General features: G+C 39.0%; 2 protein-coding genes across 2 annotated transcripts in view; both read right to left on the bottom strand.

Moving 5' to 3' along the window:
• The window catches only part of PTPRB (protein tyrosine phosphatase receptor type B), a gene marked incomplete at its 3' end in the record, with an annotated part of 139947 nt that extends 133124 nt beyond the window's left edge, over positions 1 to 6823 (bottom strand). The window contains exons 1-2 of the mRNA XM_080705077.1: positions 6675 to 6823; positions 4939 to 5334 (exon numbers count right to left, since the gene is read on the bottom strand). Coding sequence (XP_080561203.1) covers positions 4939 to 5334; positions 6675 to 6729 — 451 coding nt within the window. The 5' untranslated portion in view covers positions 6730 to 6823. The remainder of the gene's footprint in view (positions 1 to 4938; positions 5335 to 6674) is intronic.
• Positions 6824 to 8482: 1659 nt separating this feature from the next.
• The window catches only part of PTPRR (protein tyrosine phosphatase receptor type R), a gene marked incomplete at its 3' end in the record, with an annotated part of 263199 nt that continues 244643 nt past the window's right edge, over positions 8483 to 27038 (bottom strand). The window contains exon 14 of the mRNA XM_080705235.1: positions 8483 to 8576. Within this exon, the coding sequence (XP_080561361.1) occupies positions 8483 to 8576 (94 nt within the window). The remainder of the gene's footprint in view (positions 8577 to 27038) is intronic.

The following is a 27038-nucleotide window of genomic DNA, read 5'->3' as shown; positions in this document are numbered from 1 at the left end:
GGGAGTCTTGGTACATACTACGCATGGATGAAGAAGACTACTTTATAAAGACTCAAGATCTGATACTTCTTCTTAATAGATTTATAGTGTAACAGTTTACTTTTTCTGTTTTCCCCTGAGTCTTCTGTGTTGTTCAAAAGACTTGGTCATGGGGAAATGATTTTTTTTTTTTCAATCAAATTTCAAGTGAACTTTCCTGGAATGTACTAATGTACAAGTACACCCTGAAATGTAGACCAATATAAATTTCTCTTTAACTTAAAAGGTTAAGTTAAGCAGGACATCTTCTGCTTATGGACCTCAGAGTGCATATTTATTCTTAAAAGACCAATATCCCTCAAGGCAAAAGGTCAAGTGTGTGATTATATGATTATATGAATATTTGATGCTATTGAGTAGCTCTTATTGTACAACTGATAAATAGCTTGTGTGAATTTATAAAACTAATGTTTCCAAATATTTGGATATCTGGTACCTTACTGAAAGTAAATATATAGAAGGAATAAAATTTTCAGTTTTTATTTAGCATTTTGGATATGATGCTTTTATTGTCATTCTTATGACTCATAATAATAGCTGCAGGACTCTTGAGTTTTTGAAGAATTGATTAAAAATTTGATTAAAAAATGAGTCTACATACCAGAAACACCCTTCCTTTGTCTAAAATGAAGGTATATATTGTGCTTTTTAAAGGTACACTTAAAATTCAGAGGAAATGGTAAAAATCTCAATCTCATCTTGTTTTAAAATTTGGTCATCTGTCCAATCCACAATGCCTGGTTGGGTGTGGTGGTGCACGCTTGTAATTCCAGCATTTGGGAGGCTGAGACTGGAGGATCGTGGTTCTTGGACAGCCTCGGCTACTTAGTGAGGCCCTTTGCAACTCAGTGAGATCCTGTTTCAAAAATAAAAGGATAAAAAATAGCGCTGGGCATGTAGCTCGGAGGTAGAATGCCCCTGGGTTCCAGCCCTAGTACCACAAAAAAAAAAAAAAAAAAAAAAAAAAAATTACAATGCCTGATTTAGTTGGCCTACAAGTAAAGCCCAGGCATTAGTATTATTTAAAAGCTATCATTAAGTAATGGTAGCTCTAATACAAAACTATGAGATATGTAAACAATGGAATTTTACTCCGCCACAAAGAAGAACAAAATTATGCCATTTGTGGGGAAATGGATGGAACTGGAGAACATTATGCTAAATGAGATTAATCAGTCACAAAGTAAAAAAAATCAGATGCTCTTCCTAATAATATGTGGAGGCTAGGGAGAAAAAGGGTCATAAGAGGAACTCTAGACAAAGAAGGAGAAACCATGGATGAACAAATAAGGTGAGGTGAGGGGGATGGGACAGGGGAAGAGAGAAATTCCTTAATGTACATTCATAAACATCAAAGCAATCACTAGGCCAAACATGAGAAGGGGGAGGGGGAGGGAATAGGGTGGGAATTGGGGAAGGGCTAAATAAGTGATATGCACATGCACGTCTCTGCCTCTGCCATCTTGTGCCCCATTAGGATGCATGATAAAAATACACAAATAAAAGTGTACTATGAAGCTTGGGTTGGGAGTCATTGGTATAGGGCACTTTAGTTATTAGCACAAGTTCTGGCATATAGTAGGTGTTAAATAAATATTACTTGGATACTTGAATAAAATAAATACCTCTTTTATGAAACAAATATGAAACATAGGGTTCAGATTTTTACCTTCATTCTTTTCCTGAAGAATTACAAAAAGTGCATATTCAATGAATGAACAACATGCATATTTGTGCTGCTTTAAGCTATAATAGTCAATTGTCAACTTTATTTTATTTTATTTTATATTTTTCCGGGTCTGGGAATGGAACCCACAGGCCTTCAACCTCCGAGCTACACCCCCTGCCCTATGTTTTTATTAGGGTCTCAGCCTCCCAAATGCTGGGATTACAAGCGTGTGCCACCACACGCGGCTCAGTCAATTGTCAACTTTAAAAAAAGCAGGACATTTGGACTCATTCACTGCAAACATCTGAATGCATTTTGGTTAATTTTTCACGGTGGCTTCTCTAGCAAAATAGAGAGTGTTTATGTTATGGAAATATCCTGCTTTATGATACACCAAATATCATCTCAATATTTAATCAATGATAAGTTTAAGATAGGGCAGAATCTTGTAATCCCTGCATGCTTGTAATCCCCGCGTTTGGGAGGCGGAGACAGGAGGATCGCGCAGGTTCGAAGCCAGCGCACTGGCTTAAGAGACCCTGTTTCCAAATAAAAAGTATAAAAAAGAGGTCTGGGAGTGTAGCCCGGAGGTAGAAGGGCTTCCAGGAACCCCAGTATCACCAAAAAAAAAAAAAAAAAAAAAAAGATAGGGCAGAAAAACGTATGCTAGCTGCTTATAATTGTTAAAATAAAAGTATTTATTATGTGTATTCAAATTTAATATATTTTTGGTACCACGACTGTATAAATCTTATTGTCCTTTTTTCTAGAAATCTATTGGTTCTCAACACATATTAGCAGGCATGTTTAGTCTTTAATTGCAAATGGCCTATTCCATGCACCTTACGTTTAAAGTGAAATTTATCTCTGTACATATTTTGTATAAAGGTCAGAGAAGGTAATTTGTCCATAAATACTTGTATGTCTTGAGTAACTGTTTACTGAATCCATATCTACTTTCTTAAAAGTTCCAATCAAAGTATTTTCTGGCAAGGTTTATTGAGAGGTTGGCATAAATCTCACTTCACAATACAATTGAATATAATTTTTTTATTCTGTTTGGGACAAGTCTTAATAAATGAACCACAAGAAAGGAACTGTATAAATTGGCAATATATATATTCTTAGATAAAGTTGAATCTATATTATATATATGTATACACACACACACACACCACACACACACACACACACACACACACACACACACACATATATGTATGTACTTTTTTTGCAGGTCTGGGGATGGAACCTAGGGGCATTTGACCTCTGAGTTAAATCTCCTGTCCTATTTTTCGTTCTTTATTTTGAAGCAGGGTCTCACTAAGTAGCTGAGGCTGTCTGTCTGTGAACTGTGATCCTCCTGTCTCTGCCTCCGGAATGCTGGGATTACAAGCGTGCGCCACCATACCTGGCTTCATATGTATATATTTTGAATATGTATATATGTATATATTTTGAATAGCCAGAAGTGATATAAGAACTGAGACTATAACCCTCAACTTCCATTGTAGAAGAGCCCCTTGTTTGCTTAATCTATGAAATCAACGAGTAAAGCATACCAGCTTCAAAAATGAACACCCAAAGAAAGAGCTTTAAGCAACTGATGCCCATTCCCAGATGGATCTACATTATCTGAAATCTTTTTACAGAACATCTAGTATTATGTTTAAATCCAGATTTCCTGATTACAGTCTCGGAAGTGGACATGGTGGAAAGGAATTCTGGTAACCTGCATTTTTCATAGGCCCTTCTTTTCCTCCCTAGGAGATTCTCATGCGACCAGTTGGGCAAAAGTCTGTGGTTGAGCATTTGGGGGCCACTGGTGTGAGAGGATGTACACTGGACAAGAAGTTAAGAAACTCAGGTTCTGCTAGGCATGGTGGCACATGACCGTAATCTCAGTACGCTGGAGGCTGAAACAGGAGGATTGCGGGTTTGGGGCCAGCGTTAGCAATTTAGCAAGATCCTCAGCAGTTTAGCAAGACTCTGTATCAAAATAAAAATAAAATAGGGCTGGGGATGTAGCCTAGAGATAGAATGCTCTCGGTTTGCTCCCCAGTAGGATGTACACGCACGCGCATACTCTGCACTCGCACACACAGAGAAAATTATGCATTAATTATAGGTCTTTTGCTAATTTACTTTGAACAACTTAATAAACTTCAGTCTCCTTAATGAGGGGTTTCATTTCTAGATAATTTATCCTGTGATTTATAAAGTTCTTTGGTGCATAATATATCGCGATTTTGTTAGTCTTATCTTTCATAACTTCCTGAAGCAAATCTCTGAGGAGGAGACTCACAACAAAAAGTGATTGAAGAGAAAATTAAGCTACTTGTGTATCCTCAAAACAAGAATTTCCCCATTGAAGACTGACCGGTTTGTGCATGTGTCTTCAAGTATTCACATATGTCTATCATCCATTAATGGTCAACAGCTTAGAAAAACTTGTGGCTGTTCCTTGGTTCTTGCCATTTCAAAAAAGCATGTCACCTCCAAAAGATACCTACCCTTACACATTAGTGCAATAGCTTTGCAAAAGTAGGATGTATTACCTTGTCCGTCTTACTAAGCACACCTGAATGTTCTCATGTTCATCGTCATCAGAAGGTTGAAGTATCTATGCCAGCAAAATCCAATAATTTCCTATCACTGACTTTACTCATTACAAGAATACGCTGTACGTGTGCCTACATCTATATTTTTACATGTAATGGTGCTTATTCATAGTATCTGGCATGAAAGAGAGGATAAAAAAAACACTTGTTGTAAGCTGGGCGTGGTGGCGCACGCTTGTAATCCCCGTGCTTGGGAGGCTGAGACAGGAAGGAGCATCGCACAGGTTCGAAGCCAGCCTCAGATACTTAGTGAGGCTCTCAGCAACTTAGTGAGACCCTGTTTCCAAATAAAAATAAAATAGGTCTGGGAGTATAGCCAGGAGGTAGAAAACCTCTGGGTTCCACCCCCAGTATCACCAAAACAAAACAAAAAAACAAACACTTGTTGTATTAGTAAAAGTAGTAAGGAAAGAACAAAAGAGTGAATGATAGAGAAAAGTTGGGCTTATTTTAATGAGGTTAGTATAAATTTTCCATCATTTGGGCACTACACCATCCATTCATGAATCCTAGGAATAGCTGTTACCATTGGAAACAGGTTAGGGTGGAGGTCTAAAACCAAGACCTTTAGAAGGACTTGTAAAATTGACTGCGAAAGGAAGAGCTCACCTCTTTTCAAGCAGAGGCTCTCATTGACCAGTTTTCCTTCCTCGTTGACATCTCTTTTCATCCAGCTATGGAGGTACTTCTTGTCTTTCTTGACCACTACCTTGGGGCCTTGTTTCTTGAGAAAGAAAGATGTATTTTCCACTTCGAGGAACCCATCCTGCTCATGGCAGTTCCATCGGGGTGCCTGGGTGCAGAGGGTGGAGGTGGCCGCGCGGGAAGGACCACCAGAGGAACTGGAGATGCCCAGGCACTGTGCAGATGCCACATGACGAAGCTTTCCATCATCAGTCCAAGACCACTGCTGGCTCTGGCTGGTCCCATTGCACAAGCCCACGATCACTCTCTGACTTATCAAAAGGCACTGCTGTTTCTGGACATGGACAATCTGAAACCCCTCTGGAAGAGGAAAAGCTTATAAAGCATGGCATAGCAAATTATAAGACCCGTTAAAATGAAAACTGCCCACCCACGAGTCTGCTAAGCAAAAATACTAGGTGTACTTATACTTTGCTATTTCTGTCACTTCATGGGAATATTCCTAGAGTCAGCACATGGGATTTAAAATGCCAAGGCAAAAGAAAAAAGAAAAAAAAAAGGTAAAACCCAAGGCTGACAATGAAACGTGTCAAAATGTTACACTTAGCAACCACTTCTCTCCTTTTTTAAACTTTCATATGATTTAGGGGAGAAAACACACCCACTGTAAAAGTGAAGGGAATTTTAGAAAATTAACATAACCATCCGAAGAATGTGATTTTTCCCCTCTTTGGACAAGGAAAGACACATCCAAAGACTATGGGGTGATATATTAGCTCAATATTAGTTAAATGTGCCAGTTATGTAAAGTTCAGTTTCCCCATTAAACCACTTGACTGGCTCCATATCACCTTCCTCTTCCACTCTGAAAAAATACCACTGTTCTAGTCCTTAAATTCACATTGTAGTATTTGTATACAAATCACATAGTTAGAATAAAACCCTTTTAAATTGGATATATTTATTACAAGATAAAAACAAAACAAAACCTCCCACTCCTCCAAGTACAACCTCCTAACGAACAGCAACCAATGGAAGTATCAGCACAAATTAAATTTCCTATAGTTCTGGGACAAACATCTGTTTTTGTGACAATGTTTATAGTTTTCCCTCAAACAGAAACAGATTTTTAAAAATTCAGCATTCTTGATGTCAGAAAGCTAAACAATTCTTAAACATCCATATTAAGCAGGAAAGAGATTCATATTCAGCAACCATTTTTAATGAGTTTTTACTTAAATTGCCCAGTTCTCCCATGAAAACATTTAGCCATTCCAAGTGACAACATTTAAAGACAATACATTTTCCTATCCCCTTCTATCATATTCCTTGTATTTTCTTTCTTTAACTCAAAAGAAAGCAGAGCTATAACTTGATTGGAAAAATCGTGGGGATGAAATGCTACCAACTCATATATGAGAATAAAAGCTGTCGTTCAGGGTTCTCTTTTCCTTGGAAAGATGGCTTTTCAGGGAGCTGAGCTGCCCGGAGCTTTGGGAGGACACGGAGAACATTTGTTTTCTTTTGGAGCAAATTCTCAGCAGAGAGTGTGGGCCCACCTCCCCCCTCGCTGTCGTGGGCTACTCTGCCATGGAGACCTGGTTTAATCCTGCCTCACTCTAGTCATGGTTCAAAGGCTGAGGAACTCCTGGGCTAGACTGGGGAGAGATGCCTCAGCTTCCTGGGGCAGACCCACTCACCGTAGCTCCTGAAGATCAAGCAGGTAAGAATCGCCATGTAAAATTCAGCCTCCATTTTCCACTTAACAATTGCTCCCGCTTCGCTTGGGGGGGAAAAAAATTTGTCCCAGATAAGAGAAGCCGAGACTAGGAAGGAAGCGTGCCTTCATGGTGAGGGGAAAAGTCAGTGACGAGCGCTTCCTCCAATTGAATTGTTTGGGGAAGTTTTACACCAGTGTCCTTTTGTCTGTTTCCTTAGAAAGAAGGGATTGTGATTACCCCTCTTTTTCAAAAATGTAGCTCTAGCTTCCAGGAGCAGCATAAAATTCATGAAGCCGTCACCTACCATCCTTTTGGTGCGTGATGACTCCTTAATCTCAAGAGGGAAAAAAGGAATTGTAATTTTAGATAATTAAGTGCTTTACAACCTTACCTCTCTTCAGGTGAGGTGATTCTGCCGAATATACATAAACCATGTAATTTCTGAGGGCTTCTGACAGGTGATATAAAGACATAAACACGCACTGTGTGTATAATGATGGGCTGGGAGTCTATGAGGAAAGCCACATAATGATGGCACTTCTAGATCATTCTCTCTCAAGTGATGACACGATTACACACGGAGAGAGTCATTGCCCCGGGATGCTGAGACTAAAATTAAACCCATTACATTACCTGCTTCAGGTTTTCCCCATTACTGAACTTTCTCCAAATTAAGGGGGAGGGGGAGAAAAAATAGGCTTTACTCAATATTTAGTATTAAGAGTAGTTTATTGGCAGTATGAAACAAAGTCAACATTGCTGCATTAAAAATTCATATTTGAGCACAACATCTAGGTGTTTGTTGAGTGTAGTTATTTTAACTTTGTCTTTTGAGGATTGAAGCCTTTCAGAATGTAATACGTGGCCACGTTCTTAAGAAGAACATTTGGACGCAGAACTCTGCATCTTTCCTGGGGCCTCTTCCCTTCACTGGGAGAGAGATACCAGGTAAACCGCAAACTCAAAAATCCCTTCTTAGTAAAAGAGAGACAAGCATTGTAAATTTTTGATGCTTCACAGTTGCTACAAATTTGTTTTTCCCTTTTAAAGTAAAACAGCTCACCATGTAGAAACCTAGTGGCTAGAGTTCAGGAGTGGGAGCCATCTCTAAGCCCAATATAGATCCAATGACAATCATTGTGCTCTGTAATTGATTGATAGGAGGTACTATAAATACGTGTTTAATAGATAATATCATCAAGACACATTTCCATATAAAATAGTTACTGCTTTTGATTATTTTTTTCAAAAACAAAAACTTAATTCGTTAAAAATCCATGATCGGTCACTTGCAAGTTGAGCAGCGAGGTTCTGGGAACCGAGATAGATAATAGCACTTAAAACAGGAACGTTTGAACAGAGGACAGTCCATTCACAAGACAGACTCTGCAAACACGAAAGCATCTAAACACACGATAACAATTTCTTCAGTGCCCCTTCCGGTCATCGCCTGACAATGGTTATCACTGAATATTACACGCATACACATTCCGTGTAGCAGAGAGTCAGTACGGACAAAACAAAATCCACCTTTGGTGGGATGAGAAGTTGGTCGTACCTCCATCAGTAGAGGACCTTCAGAATAACTTGGGGGATGCTTACAAATGCATTCCTATACACAAGGGGCTGGCAAGCTTACACACGCTGCCAAGTCTTCCACTGCCCGTGCCACAAGCTGGTTTCAGAGCGCCTTTACTTCCAATGTAGAAAGCTCCTTAGAGAAGCCTCAAGTGGGTAATTTGATTAATCACCCCACGAAATCGATGATCTGGTAAGCCTTCCATGACTCACTGGACAGTCTCTGCTGAAAGTCGGCTCTCATACAGGCACAGAGCATGATGCACAAATTCATATTGCTCGCTGGTTTGGATCATTCCACCCCTGCAAGGAAGAGGTCATGAAATAACTTTATTTTGCCAACATCCTGCAATCTTGGAGCACAGAAACTACATTCAAGCTAGACAAAGACACACAGAAGAGTTGACCTAATGATTCCTTTATTATCCCTCTCACCTGTGTCCAAATGTCCAAACTTATGATGCAAATTTATTAGCAGAGTCACGTGCTGCAGAATGACTTTGTAGATGATGTACATTCCTGTATGTGCTGATGCCAGTGTGAACAAACTTGTGTGTACCGCCAATCACACACACAACAATGCACGGGATGGAATACTTTTTGTTTTTGAATGCTGGGGATTGAACCCAGGAACACCCTACTTCTGAGCTACACTCCCAGCCTTATATATAAATATTTTTTTTTTTACTTTGAAACAAGGTCTCACTAAGTTGCTGAGGCTGGCCTGGAGCCTGTAATCTTTTTGTCTCAACCTCCCAAGTACAGGAATTACAGGTGTGTACCATTCTACCTGGTTCACAGAATACAATACTTAATAATGATAACAAACCACTTTGTTGCTGGCTTATGTATTTAATAACCTATGCTCTTAATTATTATTTTACTACGAAACATCATACTATGTTATGCCAGCAGCAAACTTACAAATCTCATGTTTACTACATCTGGTTTTATCATTTTCTATTGTGCCTGATTTAATCTTATGATGCTTTGTTCATTAAGACCCTAGGAGCAAGAAGCTATACCATCCATACGCCATATGATCGAGGTATGTCATAGACTATACCATCCAGATGTGTATAGTATATGCTATGATAGTCACACAATAAAGTCACTTAACAACCTATTTCTCAGAATGTATCCCCATCATTAAACACCACATGGCTGTATATATGACTTAACCCAGTGACTGGTATACTAGGCATGCATTCACTTTTAAATATTACCCAAGTATTATTTCTGGGGAGGTGATAGAACCTATGGTTAAATTTTTGGGATTTGGAGCCAGCCAGGTTATCTGACTTCAAATCCCTCTTCTTCTCATTCTTAGCTGTGTAATTCTATGAAAATTCCTTAAAACTCCTTGCAGATCAGTTTTCTCCTCTACTAAAACAGGGTAGTGATAGTAGCTACTTTGTAAATTTGTTATGCTGGAGTGTTAATATTGTTGTAGGTGCCTTATCATTCATCATTTGCTAAGATGGATTACACATTTGGATCGAAATTGCTTGAAGTAGGTTACCCGAATGACTCAGCTACAAAATATTGTTTTTTCTTTCCTTTTATACAAGCAAAGATAGTCTACCCTGACAAGGCTTATTTGAGTATATTATAGGGAAACAATCAGCTTCTGGGTGTGATAATGGGTGGGACATTAAATAAACTGGAAAAAGGAACTTGACTCTTGCTTCCCCCTTTCTCACCACCATTATCAATACGAAATGGTAAGCATTCCCGTTGTCATTGAATTAGTGGAAGGCACCTGCCTTCAGGAGAAAAAAAAAAAGTATGGTACTTTTCACCACACTTTCATACTCAATACTTACATTTTCCCTTATAACTATGGTTCTTTATCTTGGCAAAATTACGACATCAATATAAGTGTTACTTATTTTTCTTGCTTGTTGAATAGAGGTATCACTGTTAGTAACTATTTGAAGTCCTACAAAGTTTCCATAATATGCAGTCATGCAACCAATTTCATAATTTAGTTTAATTCCATGTTTTGGCCAGTTTTTCCTAGCAGTTGTTGGTACCAGGCGAAATAATTCTCAGATTCTATATGCACTTCAACTTAAAAACAAGATGTGGTAGCCGGGCATGGTGGCGCACACTTGTAATCCCCGCGCTTGGGAGGCGGAGACAGGAGGATCGCGCAGGTTCGAAGCCAGCCGCGCTGGCATAAGAGACCCTGTTTCAAAAATATAAAATAGGTCTGGGAGTGTAGCCCGGAGGTAGAAGGGCTTCCAGGAACCCCAGTACCACCAAAAAAACAACAACAACAACAAAAAAAAAAACAAAAAAAAAAAAACAAGATGTGTTGCCTCCCTGTACTCCCTGTTACTTCTGGCTAGTGGTAACAATTGAACCTGGGCTTGTGGCTATATTTACTTATCAACCTCTATAAATATTAAGCCAGTTTGACTTTACCATTCTAAACAGCGATTCTTCAGGCAAATTCGACATGATGCCAAAATGATGTATTTGGCAAGAAATAAATAGGTAAATTCATGGTATTCAGTGACAGCAACTTATTGGCAGAAATATATCTCCAGTCAATTTTCCTAGAACTGCACATTTTCTTGACCCCGTGTTCCTTGGCCATAAGTTGACTACAGAAATTGCCAGCTGAGGGTGATCACCCACTTGCTCTTGCATGCTTTCTCTCTCCTCTCTCTTCTTTAGTTGTGTGATAATATCTGGGACCAGCTAACAACATAGCAGGTATCTGAAAGATGCTGGCCTGGACTGCAAAGCTTGCAGGATGCAGCCACAGTAAATATTAGGAGAACTCCACGTAGCTGAAAGGTCCTCCCTTCCATTGGCCTTTACACAGCTCAGAGAATTATTACTCCTGCTGTGAGCTACAGACTGTATGGAACCTTGTATGCACTCCATCTTCTGGACACTGGTCTGTGAACTTCCTTTCTCATTTACCTCACTTGGAGGCAGGATGCTCCCTTTTTTGGACATTCTGGTCAGTGCTGGTATTTACATGTACCACTGGTAGATGAATGGAGACTCAGTCTAGGTCTTAATAACTACTTTACCCTAAGAAGGTCAGCAGTGTATTTTAGTGAGAGGAGCGGATTTACTATGACATTCTGTTAACCAAGTCGGTGTTGTTTCAGCCAGTGAAGGTGAGGAAACTGGGGGAACACACTCATTATTTGTAGGCTAGCAAAATTCTTGGGGGTCTGAAGGCCTTAGAAAGGATTATGAAAAGTTCCATTACTTCCTACTTCATTTGGAAAATAAAAAAGAAACAAGTGGTACCAGAGAAATCCTTCAAGATCATTCATTCCCATTATTGACACAACCTAGCTCTTCCAGAAGGAAGTGGTCTGGATGACAGATGGCCAGTCGGTTTCTGCTGGAATGCTTCTGGGCTGAGGTGCTTTCGGAGGCAGGCTTTCCTGAGACTGGCTGAAAAGCATTTGAAGACATCAAAATAATCTGTCTCTCTCTTACTTTCAACCCATTGGTCCAACTGAAATAACCAAAAAGGTCTTAAGGTTTCCCTTGTAGTCACACAATTGCTCGCTAAATGCTGGAAAACAACCATCAAAGTCTCATAATCTTTTCTTCTCTAGACTAAACATCCTGTAGTTGCGCAGTATTTCTGTAGAGCCCGGTTTCCCCGTCACTCACCAATCTAGTCTCCTTCTTCCACAGGCTATTTTTTTAATCAAATATGACCTCCTTAGAGTGTTGTGTCTACTCTCTATGATGAGATCTAGCCAGAAAGCATCCTCTCCCTTGAGCTGTGCATTATATACCTGTGAGTTTGTAGGTGCGTGTGGTGGCCTAGGGTTCACAGTGCCCGTGTGATGCCTGGCGTTTAGCAAGCATCTTGGGATATTGAAAGAAGGCTTAGGTTAATTAAAAAGTTGGCAGAATTTTTTTTTTGAATGTGATAATTACATCTTTATCCCATCCTGTACTTAGACTACTGAATCTTTGAAACTAAATGCAGGATTTTCTATTCCCGTTAATTTCAACTTGTTAGTTCTTGTTCTGAGCACAAGGTTCTTGTTCACCAAATCATTATTTCTGTCATCCAACAAATTAGTTTTTTATTTTTAACTTCTAACATTGAATCTTCTGGCCAACTTAAATCTTATTTAAGCCATTTATCAAATAATAGTAAAAGAGAGGGCCAAGATAGGGGCTTTTTAAAATAAGATATCTGATATCATATGATGTGCCATCTAATCCTATTCTAAAACTGTTTCTAAGTTGTAGTTTTTTTTTTAGAGTTGTAGGCATTTTAAGGGCAAGCATAATGCATAATCTTTCCATATTTGAAACAATGAAGAACATTTAACTAGCCCTAGGTCAGCAGGTTACCTGTCCACTAGGTTATCCAGACCATGCTATTTTTCTTTCATGTGAAAACAGATAAACTCTGAGCTCAAGGAAAGCAAAGATTATCCAGGGTGTATTCCCTGGAGATGAGCTCAAATTGTGATAAATTGTCTTGGAAAATATTTAGTAACTCATATTGTATATATTGGTATGTAAAACACAGCACTGACCTTTGTAAAGCCTAGGATTACCATTCAGTATTTACTCTGTTATGGAGCAAATGCAGTCTTTTATAGGCTGGCCATAGTAAAAAACAATCAGGAAGCTAGACTAGTACCCATTAATAGAATACTATTATGGAATAAATTAATAAATCTAGATTAATTATGGAACTTTCAGTAGAGTTCCTTTTTTCGTGCAGTACTGGGGATGGATCCCAGGGGCATTCTACCTTCTACCTCTGAGCTCCACCCCAGCCCTATTTTTTATTCTTTATTTTGAAACAGGGTGTCACTAGGTTGCAGAGGCCCTCACTAAGTAGCTGAGGCTGTCTGTGAACCACGTCTTCCTGTCACAACTCCCCAAATGCTGAGATTACAAGTGTGTGGCACCCTGCCCAGCTTTAAGAGAGTTATATAGTAATTCACTCCCTATTTTAGTTCCCACTTAGGCTCTATGGATTTGCTGAGGTCTGGATCTATGTCGTTGATATGAATTTTCTAATGTAAGCTATTTCCAGAAGGTAAGAAGCAAGGAAGCTCTTTTTTTTATTGCTTTAAATGGTGTCATCTGATTCCCATTTAAGGAAAAAGCACAAAAATAATCCTTTACCTCCAGTGGATTATAGTTTAAACTCCACAAAGGTGAAGATTATAGTAGCTTCCCAAGGTAGTTGACGAAGATGATGTTTCAGTAAAATGGGCTGCAAAGCCCAACTCCTGGACCATCATCAGTGAGACAGAATGCCTGAAATTACCACCATCACCCAACACATCCTACGAAAGCATAGTCCCTGCTTGGATAATCTTTTCTAGGTACAAATCTATTTTCCTAGGAAGCATAAGACAATAAGCTACAACATACCACTAAGTAAGAGTTAGTCCATCATACAAAAGAATAAAGTCAAATAAAAATGGCAAGGAAACCCTAGTTAGCTATGAAGGTGGTTATGGATTTGAAAGGCTTGTTATGCAAAGGCATTGAGTTCATTACCAATAGAAACCAAAGTCTGTTAAGACATCATAGCCTGTTGCCAAGAGACAAATCCTGTCCTCGTTGCTTATTAGATGCTTGGTTTTGTTACATAATCTCTGCAGTGCTCAGTTTTCTCATTTTTAAAAATAATGAGGCACTAAAATCACAGTACCTACTTCTTAGCATTGATGTGAAAAATGCCTGGGACACTCCATTTGAAATTGTTTAGCACACAGCCATGCTCATATACATACCCTAAATGTTAGCTATCGTTGTTATCATTACTCTTTGGTACTCTCTGTTCAAACAGGACTAGTGAAAAAGCTCTGAGGTGAGGTCTTTGAAGACCTTGGAGAACTAAGAACAAGCTTGGGAGAAGACACAAGATAGCCCATGATGCACACATCTAGATGGAACAATCCAAAAAAGTTTCTGAATATTCGTGGGTTTAGAAGATAGCCATAGTGGAGCCAATAGAGGCAATGCGCTTGGATTTTGGCAGATTCAGGGATTTACAAGTCTTTGTAATCTATTAGCTCTACGAGTTTAGATAAGTCTTTTAATTCTTCCCAGCATGGCTTGCTTCGCTTACAAAATGGTATTAATAACAAATGTCACAGGTTATGAGGATTAAATAAATCAGAGCATAGCAATGTCTAGCCACGGGCTATGCACAGAATTCTCAGGAGCCCAGCTCCCACGCTGGTACCCAAGGGCCTTGGTAGGATGCAAGAGGAGGTTGGGTGCTGAAGACTAGTGACGAATCCCAACTTTGAACAGGGCTGTTGTGCTTTTTTATTGGTTTTCCATACTGGTACTCCGTGGAAGATTTTGTCTGCAAAAAACTTTCCATTGTTCACTAGAAAAGTTTGAAAGCACTGGCCTGACAAGTAACATTTTACCTAATATGGTTTCAAGTTTTGCAAGGCTTCAATGAACTAATCCATATACTGCTTAGAGTAGGGCCTGTGTGTCTGTGAGCACCAAGCAAATACTGCATATTCTCTTGCTTATTGTTTTTGTAAGTGATTCGTTAACATTGTACTGATCAAGTATTCTGGGGTTGGTTGGTATAATCATGGTTCACTCCTTCTGTCCTGGTGTGATGATGGATTATTTTTATTTTTGGAGTACAATGGGGATTGAACCATAGGGCATTCTACTTCGAAGCTATGTATCAGCTCTTCATATATTTTTATTTTGAAACAGGGTCTCACTAAATTGCTGAGGACTTTGTTAAAACTGCTGAGGAGGGCCTTGAACCTGTGAGCCTCCTGTTTCAGTCTCCCAAGGACTGGGATTACTGGTGTGCACCACCATTCCTGGCTCTAATGTGATCATTAATAGGGCCCTTTTACTCTCAGAAGTGCTTTGGTTTGGATGATAAATTATTTTTGAGGCACCTAATTATCCCCTTTCCATGCTTTGGAGATAAGAGGCTGGCTCCCTTTATTGTAAAAGTGGTATTGGCCCATGCGGCTCTAATTTTTAAATTTTTTATTTTGTGGCCACAGACTATAAACATTGCTTGGCCAGGCCAGAAAGGATTCATACACATTACCCTTCTAGAAATGTCACGTATCTCATATCCCACTAGCCCTGCAAAACCCCCAAATCAGTGTCATTGTAGTTTCCATGCAGGGAAGTACGTAGCTGTCTCAGCTTGGGGTAGACTTAGAAGGAAAAAAAAAAAAAAAAGAACTACATTTTCCCCCCTTTGCTAGTGAGAGAGTATGTTGGAAAAAAAATCAGCTCCAGATGCCCAGGAGAGAGATTTGGTTTTTAACATGTTAAAACTGTGACCTTTTGTGACTATTAACTCACACATACAGAGAGCAGCGGCCTTCCTGCTGCACCGCCCAGCCCGCATCCTGTCTAATCAGTAGACAGAAGAAATTCTGCAGCTGTGACTCATTTCTGTGCTAACAATGGAACCTACGCGCCTTTGCCTTTTTATTATTTTTGAATCTGGAATTCTTTTGGTAAAGTTTGGTACAGTAAATTTAGAACAAAAGGTGTGGACGTTAATGTGCCTCCTGGGTAAAACTCCGATGGCTGGGGCGTGAGTCAAATTAGGCTAAGACTGCTGCCCTATGTCAGAGGGGCCAGCTGTGAGGTGTGGCCCAGCCCCTCCAGCAGAGGTCTTCCCAGGTCTTCACACAGATGTCACACTACGAAAGGCAAATTTAAACAGACACAGGACTGATTCTCACCAGGTGTTTTCATAGACACTTTCTCTCAACTAGAAGTGTTCTGAAGTATTTGTAGAGCCTAAGAGCCAGCCTGTTAATTCAATGACATTTCTAGAATATTTTGAGGTCTATTCCCCCCCCCTCTGGAAAATTAACCATTTTCTTCTGAATGCCCACATTAACTCCTAGCTGGGAAGAAAGAAAAGGTTGTCCTAGCAACTCCTTGGAAGACTCAATTGGCATAACGAGTTCCACGAAGAAAACCTCTTGTTGTGATGTCAGAAATGGTAATGTCAAAAAAATTGATCCTAATTTCTAGGGCTTTCTCTCTAAATGTCTATAAAATAAGTAATGCAAAATGCTGAATTTTTGGTTTTAAAATGAGATCTTTGGCCAGGTGTGGTGGCACGCGCTTATAATCCCCGCACTTGTGAGCCTGACACAAAAGGATTGTACAGGTTCAAAGCCAGCCTCAGCTATTTAGTGGGGCTCTCAGCAACTCAGTGAGACCCTGTTTCCATGTAAAATATAAATAAGACTTCCGGGAAGATGGCAGCCAAGAAAAGCAGCGTTTACGAGTCCTGCTAAAACTCGATCTCTGTTGCTACAAAATCAGCACTTTTCATAGCCAGAAAACACCATCAGCAGAGAAATAAAAAATGTAAACACAAGGGACAGAGAAAAAAAAAGACTAGAACAACAACCAGAGACCAGAAATCAAGCCTGCAATGCAGCAGTCTAAAAGAAATAAAGGAAGCAATCACTGAGGTAAAGGGCTCAATTCAAAGTATAAACAATCGATTAGACCACATGGAGAATAGAGAAGAATAGAATCTTGCTCCTAGAAGATGATTACTCCAAAAACAAATGCATAATTTCTAACTTAGAAAAAATAATCTGACAGCAGGAATCTGACATTGAAGAAATATGGGCCCATTTTAAGAGAGCTAACCTAAGAATAATCGGAATAGAGGAGGGAAAAGAAGGTGAAACCAAAGGGATCAATAATCTCTTCAAAGAAATAATAGCAGAAAAATTTCCAAACATAGAGCAGGAGGTCGACACACAGGACCAGGAAACTTATAGAACTCCCTTTAGACAGGATCGGAGAAGAGGATCCCCACGCCACATAATTGTTAAAATGACCAATGTGGAAGCCAAGCAGAGAATCTTAAAGGCAAAAAAAGCAAAAGGCCAAGTGACATTCAGAGGCAAACCAATTAGAATCACTCCAGACTTCCCAAACCAAGTCATGAGAGCCAGAAGGGCTTGGAGTAACATATTCCAAACTCTGAAAGAAAACAACTTCCAGCCAAAAATTTCCTATCCAGCAAAGCTATCTATCAAATTATATGGGGAAATAAGAAGCTTCCATGACAAACAGAAACTGAAGGAATTTATGTTTTCAAAACCGGCACTAGAGAAAATACTCAAAGAGATTAGCTACAGAGAAGAAATAGGTAATACACACCAGAACCAGAGAAACAAGATTTTCCATCCAGCAGACAACTAAGCAAAGAAGAATATAGTCATGTGTTTATAGGTTAAGATCTTTGGGGATTCATTAGTTATTTCAGTCTTTTACCTAGTTCTAAATTGCATTGTTTGTTTTTATTATTGCTAATTTTTAGAATCTCTATTTGGAATATTAATATACCTTCAGATATAGCATTTGGAAATATTTTATCACATTCTATCAGTAACTTTTAACTCTATTTACATTGTCTTTGGATGTATAATTTTTTAAAAATTTTTTAGGAAGTTTATTATTTTGTTGCCTGTGCCTTTGAAATCATATCCAAGAAATCACTGCCAATTTCACGGTTGTGAAGTGTTATGACCCAGGTTTTCTTCTAAAAGTTTATAGTCTTAAGATTTACATTTAGGTCTTTTATCTATTTTGAGTTAATATTTGTATATGGTGTTAGGTAAGGGTCCAATTTTATTCTTTTTCATGTAATTATTATTTTCAACAATATTTAGTGAAAAGATTATTATTTCCTTCACCAAATGTTCTTGGAAACCTTGTCAAAAATAACTTGACCATATATGGAAGAATTTATTTCTAGGCTTTTTATTTTACTCCACTGGTTTATATATCTGCCTTTATAGCAGTACTACACTGTTTCAATTATTGTAGCTCTATAAGAATTGAAATCAGAAAATGTACATCTTCTAGCTTTGTTCTTTTTTGAGATTGTTTTGGGTATTTAGAGTTCATATTTCATGTTAGGATACATTTTTTCTGGAAAAAAAATGTATGATAGTTTTACCTTAAAAAATATCCTCTGGTAAGAAAGAAAGTAAAAACAAAAACTGAAATGTTATCTCTAAGTGATCAAATGTTTGATATCAGACAAATGAATCTCTTATGTGAGATTATCATTGTTAATTTTGGATAAATTGCTATAATATTAGATGTCAACTACTATGCCAAGCATGGGAAGGAGGGATGGGGAGGGAATGGGGTGGGGGTTGGGTAGGAGCTAACTGGGCGATGTGTACATGTATGTCTACACAAGTTTTTATCCCATTATGATGTATGAATACAGTACACCAATAAAAAATTAAAATAAAAATAAATAAAAACAAAAGTGATATATATACGTATACATATACATATACATATACATATACGTATACGTATACATATACATACATACATACATACATATATATATATATATATGTGTGTGTGTGTGTGTGTGTGTGTGTGTGTGTGTGTATGTATATATTCGTCTGGGAGTGTAGACCAGAAGTAGAAGACCTCTGGGTTCCATCCCCAGTACCATAAAAAAAAAAAGAGAGAGAGCTTTGAAATTCACTATGTAGGGGTATCTTTGTGGATAGTTGGGAACACAGAGATACAGATAAATATAAGACCATGTTGATAAAATTATATCAACAAGTAGAAATTATAGATTTAAAATTATTTTAACTGAATTTTGGAAACTATATCTTGGGAACATATATTAACCTATGAAATTGATAGTATATGTATTTCTACTTTAAGATTGCTATAGTTAAGCCAAGTGTGGTGGTGCATGCCTATAGACTCAGTACTTGGGAGGCTAAGACAGGAGAACTGTATGTTCAAAGCCAGCCTCAGCAATTTAACAAGGCTCTCAGCAACTTAGCAAGACTCTGTTTCAAAATAAAAAAATAGAGCCAGGCATGGTGACACATGCTTGTAATCCCAGCGCTTGGGAGGTGGAGACAGGAGGATTGCGCAAGTTCGAAGCCAGCCTTGCTGGCTTCAGAGATCCTGTTTCCAAATAAAAAAAATTTAAAATAGGTCTGGGAGTGTAGCCTGGAGGTAGAAGGGTTCCACCCCAGTACCACCAAAATAAGTAAATAAGTAAATAAATAATAAATAAAATTAAAAAATTAAAAATAGAAAATGGGGCTGGTATAGCTTAGTAATAGAATGCTTCTGGGTTCAAATCCCAGCACATATACACACACACTGCACACATGTGCACACACAAAGACTGTAATAGTTAGTCAGGTGTGGTGACACATACCCGGGATCCCAGTACTTGGGAGGCTAAGATAGGAGGATTGCAGGTCAAGGTCAGCCTCAGAAACTTAGTGAGACTCTAAGAAACCTAATGAAACTTTTTTCAAAACAAAAAATAAAAAGGGCAAGGGGTATAACTCAGAGCTAGAATGCCCTTGCTTCAATACTTAGTACTAAAAAAAAAAAAAAAAAGATTTCTATATTAAGAAAAAAGACAAGAAAATCAAACTCAAGTGACTAGTCAAAACATTGAAACTATGATATGACACGTACTGGAAGCATTTTTCTATCCTGTCTGGAAAGCAGCATTTCATTCCAACTTAAGGCCTTCAAGATCAGGTTAAACAAACACAACGAGAGGTTTCACGACTAACCCTCAAAAGGGAGGATGGGACAGATTGTTTCTAGTTTCTGGGGAAGAAGAAAAAGGAGAAGTAAAAACCCATGGGACTAGATATTCTATGTTTCACATTCTGCCAGTGTCCAGAGATGCCAAAGGAATGAACAGAAATACAAGGAGGAAAGTGTTGCCTGAGTCCACCGCAACAGAACACACTCCTTTCCTTCCTTCTGGGACTCACGTCTCGCTCCTTAGTCACCTTCCTGTAACGTCTGCGAGGCATTTTCTGAGCATCCTGGCCAGTTTATTGCAATAGGCTATTATTATTTTATAAAGGGACAAGTGTATCTCTTAGATTCAATATGTAAATGTCCAAGTGTATCTCTTCTATTCCTTGTGTAAATCACCTCTGTCACTTTCTCACAGTGGGCAAATTTGTTGGGCATAAGCCTTCAATAATTTTTTTTTTAACTTTTTAATTTTAATTTTTTTTTGGTGGTACTGGGGTTCCTAGAAGCCCTTCTACCTCTGGGATACACTCCCATGGGCTACACTCCCAGATCTATTTTTTTTTTTACCTTTTTAGGTGGAAAAAGGGTCTGTTAAGCCAGCAAGTCTGGCTCGGAACCAGCGTGATCCTCTTGTCTCCGGCTCCCAAGCACAGGGATTACAATCATATGCCACCACGCCCGTCTTAAGCCTTCAATAATTTCTCTTAGCAGGAACTACATACAGTGAAATTCCATTGGGTAATCTCTATGGTAACTGAAATTTGTAAACAGGTGGTTTAGTCATGACAATTTGGTGATATTTGAGATTAGAAAACTTACACAAGATATGGAATAGATTTTTAATTAATAAAAATGATTATACTAGCCGAGCGTGGTGGCTCATGCTTGTAATTCCCATGGTTGTGAGGCTGAGACCGGAGGATTGCACAGATTCGAAGGCAGCCTCAGCTACTTAGTGAGGCTCTCAGTAACTTAGTGAGACTCTGTTTCCAAATAAAATATAAAATAGGTCTGGGAGAATAGCTCGGAGGTAGAAAGCCCCTGGGTTCTACCCCCAGAACCACCAAAAAAAAAAAAAAAAAAAAAAAAAAAAAAGATTATGCCATGTTCAGTTTGTTACTAATGTTTTGGGTACTTTTTTTGACTAATTTTTGGAAATTGTTGACTTATGCGTGTACAGTAACTGCCTGTTCATAGGAAAATTTTATTGACCAAACCATCCCTTTGTTCAACCATGCTGGCCCGCATAAAGTTCATTATACTTATCATATTTGGATATTAATAATAAGTAATCTAAAATAAAATCATCAGAGATAAGTGATTTTTTTCTAATTTACATAGCAACCAGTTCAAGATCATTGTTAAAGTATTAGAACATGAACTTCTCTTTTAACTTTGTGCTTAACCCACTTAAGTCACCCACTCAACAAAAGCATTTGAGAAACCAAATACATCCAGAACTTAGTTCATTAAATTTCAGCAAAATAAGCCAAGTGTGATGACGCATTCCTGTAATCCCAGTACTTGGGAGGCTGAGATAGGAGGATTCCAGATTCTAGTCTCTCAGCAACTTAGATACTGTTTCATTAAAAAAAAAAAAAAAGGAAGGAAGGAAGGGAGAAAGGAAGGAAGGAAGAAAGAAAGAAAGGAAAAGGGATGAGGGGTATAGCTGGGAGGTAGAATGCCTTTGGGTCCAGTACCACACTAAAAAAAATAAATAAATAAATTTGAGCAATATTAGAAGTTCAGTTCAGAGGGTGGCTTAGATACCCAATTTATTCCTTTTGGTCTGGACGAGTCTGCTTTAAGAAAGAAATGTTTGCTCAAATTCCTGAGGGAAAATTTTTGATTTGATTTTTTTTAGAGAATCCTTTCCTACTAGGTGTTGGGCAAATGTTACAATTATTTTTATTATGTTGTTCTTCACAAAAACAAAAGTTCAAAGACTCAAAGAAAACAACAACTAAAAGAGATCTTAAGAAGCCTGTCAATCACTTTCCAATTACTGAATCCCGGGATGGAAAAGGAATCTTATTAAAGGAGTCCTCAATTCTATTTGAACTCCCAGAAGTATTGGTACAATGAAGCATCCACACACAATGTTTATAACAATCATTTTTAAATGTTTTCAGATGCTGTTGTTAAGTCATAGAATTAAAATTCATTTCATTATGAGATTCAATATACAATTATCAGGTAGAGGTCCATGAAATATTTTACTCCTAAAAAAAGGATGCATGAACCAGAAAAGGTTAGGGACCACTGCTATGCCCCACATTTCTTTTTGGTATAAAACAGGCCAGAAAAATGGTCCCACAGAAAATAAAGGTCAGAGTCAGGGTTAGCACCTAGCTCCTTGCCATCTGATCCAGATGCCTGGCCCCTCTGGCTTCCTGCTTACCCTCCAGGCAGATAATTACCACATTACCCTCCTCAAATGAGCACCCCAAGAATGAGAGGGTGATCCATTACTACTCTTCTCATTAAAGCACTCAGGGGTGCTTGCTCTGGATTTGAACTCCTTAAAAAAGAAAAATCTTCTTTTTGCCCAAAATATGTTCAAAAGTATTATTTAAAAGATGATCGCAGACTTGTGAATCTGCCATGATAATTGTGGCATCTATTAGTAGAAGTTTCCCTAAAGCCAACAATAATAATGTCTTGCCAGAGAAACGAGACAAGGAATTCACCAAAGGGTTTTGTCATTGTCATATTGGAAACATCCATTCAGCATTATGTTCATTTCTAAACCAGGCCATCTTAGTTTATTGCTAAAATGCAGATTTGCAATATGAGTACAAATGGCCTATTTTTGTCCTCTTGTAACAACCATCATACATTGTAATTTTTTTGTTTTGTTTTTATGAATCAGGATTTGATTCTGCCCAGTGTGCAAACTCTCGACTTAGTCATGAAACAAGCCTCGTTTCACATATCTATCTCACTGTGTTTGTTTTTCTCTTTGTTCTTAGCCATGCCTGGATTTTTTCAGAGAAAGTGGCTGTAAGTGGGAAAAGACAGATTATGAAAATACGTGGCAGGTGCAGCCTCGGATCACCAGAGGGTAAAGGCTATTGATAGAATAGGAAGAGTTAGGAAAAGACCGTGGTGCCTACAGAGAACAAAATATCAAGCTCTGTCTTTTGCCTTTTCTATTATACTCAGCTGGATGTTCCAACTAGCTCTCTATATCCTCCTCTTTCCTCTACTTAAAGGTCCCTGCTCAGGCTCATGCAAGTCTTCACCAACAGACTTCTATTATTATAACTCTTTCTCTCTCACTTAGATGGTCTTCAAGGAAGAGTTCTGTGTGGTCAGATCCCTGTAAAAGAGTGCTTGAACGAACAGGTTTCTGTGCTGAGGGAACTCTTCAGATCTTCAAATACGTTAATGTTTCGAGGGATTCTCCAAGTAGACAAAGGTTCTAAAGAATATGGTATATAGCTGTTTCTCGAATTTAATTAAGAACCTATTCTTTTTGGTCTGAATACTCTCTAAGAGGGCCTGGCATTTAGCAGGGTCCCAATAAATAATCATTCATTAAGCTAAGTCCTGAGGAACATGGTTTTGAAGATATGAGCTCGGAAATTCATCTTTTTATATGCAGGTGCCTGATGCATATTCATTAGGTGTTTAGTAGTATTTGTTGAATGTATGAATGAACAAATGAATGCATGATTCATGAGTACCACTCTGAGCAGGGGTCTCTGGAACCTGTCCCAAAGATAAAAACATCTATCCTAAAAACACCCCAAGGGAGGGCTGGCTTCAAGGGCTTATTATGTGTGCAGTCATTAAACCCTCTCATCCCTTGGGCTAAAAGGGAAATTGCACTTAGATTAGTACTCTGTTGTCACCTGCTAGCAATATTATATAGCTTTAAAATCCGTAGATGCTTATTTATATTTTACATTGGGCATTACAGATTAAGGATTTTATCTTGCCTGAGACATCCCAGGCTAGAGCTCTTCTGCTCCCTCTCAAGGTCTCCTGTATTTCCAGTGCACTAGCTTGTCCACCAGTCTCCCTGGCTATGGGGCCTCATCAGGGTATGTTTAGTTCCTGGAGTCCCTCTATTCCCCTTCATCAAAACCCAAGCACTGGATGCATTGCTAAGGTGGAAAGGCATATTCTCTTTCTCTGTCTGTCATTCTGGAAAGGGTAAACCACTTCCTTTGTAGTGTTAATAAGGGCTAAGGATGTAGCTCAGTGGCTGAGCAATTGCTTAGCATGTGAGAAGCTCTGGGTTCAATTTCCAAACATACAAAAATCTTAAGACTGTGATAGCTGGGCACAGTGCTGCATACCTGTAATCCTAGTACTCTCAGGACTAAAATAAAATAAAATAATGTTAATATTAAAGAGGTTATGAAGTGTTAACCTTTCTTTCAATCCATAGGTTCAGTGAATTTAAAAAAGGAATGGTTCTGGTGGTGCATGCTTATAATCCCAGCATTTGGGAGGCTGAGATGGGAGGACTGCACAGGTTCGAAGCCAGCCTCAGCTACTTAGTGAGGCCCTTTGCAACCCAGTGAAACTTTGTTTCAAAATAAAGAAAAAAAATAGTGATGGGGATGTAGCTGGGAGGTAGAATGCCCCTGGGTTCCATCCCCAGTACCTCCGAAAAAGGAAAGAAAAGAAAGAAAAGAAAAGAAAAGAAAAGAAAAGAAAAGAAAGAAAAAAAAGGAATGGTACTTCAAGCTGAAGATAGCCTCTAACAGCAGTGTCTTAGACATTTACTCTACACAGACATTTTAGGCATCCTTCAGACACAGATATTTTGGGATGAGGCAACTTTCCTGTGTCCCTCAAGTTTGTGATTTTTAGGCAACTGCTGACAATATCACTTCATTTATTCATAAAACAGTTCTCACTTGTACTCATTTTAAAAATTAGAGTTTAGCTGGGTGTGGTGACACACACTTGTAATCCTGGTACTTGGGAGGCTGAGACAGGAGGATTGTAGGTTTGAAGCCAGCCTCAGCAAGTTAGTGAGGCTCCAGGCAAACTTAGTGAGACCCTATTTCCAAATAAAAAAAATAGGTCTGGGTCTCTGGGTTCCATCCCCGTACCACTCTCCCCACACACTATGGTGTCAAGTTGTCATTGCATTTATTTAAATTGGCAGAGCATTATCTGAGAGATATGCTTGCTGTTCATATATTTTGAGTAAAAAAACAACCAGAAACAGAAGTTCTGGATTCTAGATGAATCCATTTAGCTACTTCCTAAGCTGTATGACCTTCAACAAGGTATTTGATCTCTTGAATTCTTTGTTTTCTCATTCAAATAAAGGAGGCCAAGTAATACCTCTTTTCCTACTCTTGTATTTATTTTGGGAGTTAAGTGAGTCATATGCTTTGAAGACATTGATGGAGATCTCATGATTAGATACATTTCTGTGGGCTGTCTAACGCATTCCGGAATTCCTTCAGACAGCTCTGGAGCAGAAAATAGGGATGGCCAGAGACATCTGGGAACAGGGGCCAGGTTTGAAGAACTGGTGAACAGGAATACAGGCACGAGAAGAAAGGTGGACATTCATATGTTCCGAGACTAGTTTTTCCTGGTCTTGATGTGAATCAGGGACCTGGCGAATACAGCAGGCAGCCACAAGTTGGAATTTGAAAATTGAGATATGTCGGGAAAAAGCTGAAGAGGTGAAACGAGAGGCAAGAAGGATGGAGTTGGAAGAGAAGTAAGATGAGGTGGAACAAAGGAGGAAGGTCTTCTGTTGTTGTTTTAAATAATCACCAGTAAAGTGTACAACCGAAGGAAGAGACAAGAAAAGGAATATCTACATCGCCGATGCTGGGGAGGAAGGAAGGAAGCCAAAGAAAAGAGGTGTCGAAGCAAATGTTACGGAGAGGGTCCAGTTCATAAACAACAGAAGCAGCTGCTGAGAAAGAATTTATATCGACAGGGCCTAGATTAATAAATCAGAAGGCTTCTGACACACATATTGGCTGTAATTCAAGCCCAAGGGACAGAGAGTCTATGGACTGTGGAGCGGTGGAGAAGCTGGATGTGTTTTGAAGATCCTAGCAAGAGGAAAAAGGCCTGTGGGAAAACCTTGGTTAGCAATGGAAGGCCAAGGCCAACATTTCTGACCATTTGCTTTAGGAAGGAAGGAGCAGACAGAGGAGGCATTGTGATGGCCTTTTAGAAAAATGTATTTTTAATTCCATTGAAAACTAGAGGACAGGTCCATAGACGGGGGGGACATGTTTGGGAAGTGGAGAGGAGGTGGGGGTCAGGCTACAAAAGTGGGAGGGAGGAGGGAGGGAGACGGGAAGGTGTGTAGGCGAGAACACTAATAGGATCCGGAGCGATGGGCAGGCTCAGCCCGTTTCTCAGCAAGCTGCCTCAAGCAGCATCAGGGCAGATGTTGGAGACCAACTTGGTCTAGAATCAGTTCTTGTCCATGTACTTTATCTGATGCTCGTAGAACTCTGGCTCTAGAGAGTTGGGAAGCAAGACTCAGGGATATTGTAAGTGTGGGGACAGCTCCAGGCTAGCTGGGTATTATCCTTCATCCTCTGATTTGGGAGCCCTCTTTGGGGTGAGTATAGGCTCCCCAATTCAAAGTGAAGCAACTGAATCCTATTTTGGGGTGAGTGGGCTATACTAGTGGGAAGGCAAGGAGATCAAGGAGACTTAAGACAGCTATGATAAGAAGTAAGAATGATAATTGGAGCTGCTTTTCTTATCTACAAAAATATTTTTGGAAGCAGTTACATATGGGGTGTGCAAAGGAGGAAGCAGAGAGGGTAAAATGAGAGCAGGAAATGTAGGCTATGTGTTCTACTGAGGACCACAGGCTCAAGCCCATTTAAATCTTGCTGTAGTCCTGTGTGCTTTGCATTCTGTTCCCAGTTTATATGTGCATGTTTAGTTTACTTGGATTGACAACTGCAGTTGAGCTTGAACAAATGCTTATTATGTGTCAGAAACTTCACATAAATTATTTTTTGTGATCCTTACGCAATAATAGGAGGTATATACTATTACAAATTCCATTTTCCAGATGAGAAAACCATGAAACCAAGAAATCTAGGAACTCACCCAAGGGCATCCAACCAGCAAGCAGTGGAAGCCAAGATGCAAACACAAGCAATTTGATTCCAGAGTCCAGCATCTTAAGCACCATGGTGAACAGGCTCGCATAGCCAGTCAAGTGAGAGAAAAAAGAGAGGGGGG

The sequence above is a fragment of the Muscardinus avellanarius genome, assembly GCF_963383645.1.
Source record: "Muscardinus avellanarius genome assembly, chromosome: 11".
Classification (NCBI taxonomy): domain Eukaryota; kingdom Metazoa; phylum Chordata; class Mammalia; order Rodentia; family Gliridae; genus Muscardinus; species Muscardinus avellanarius.
Note: the sequence above shows the minus strand (reverse complement) of the source record. Positions and strands in the feature narration are given on the sequence as shown.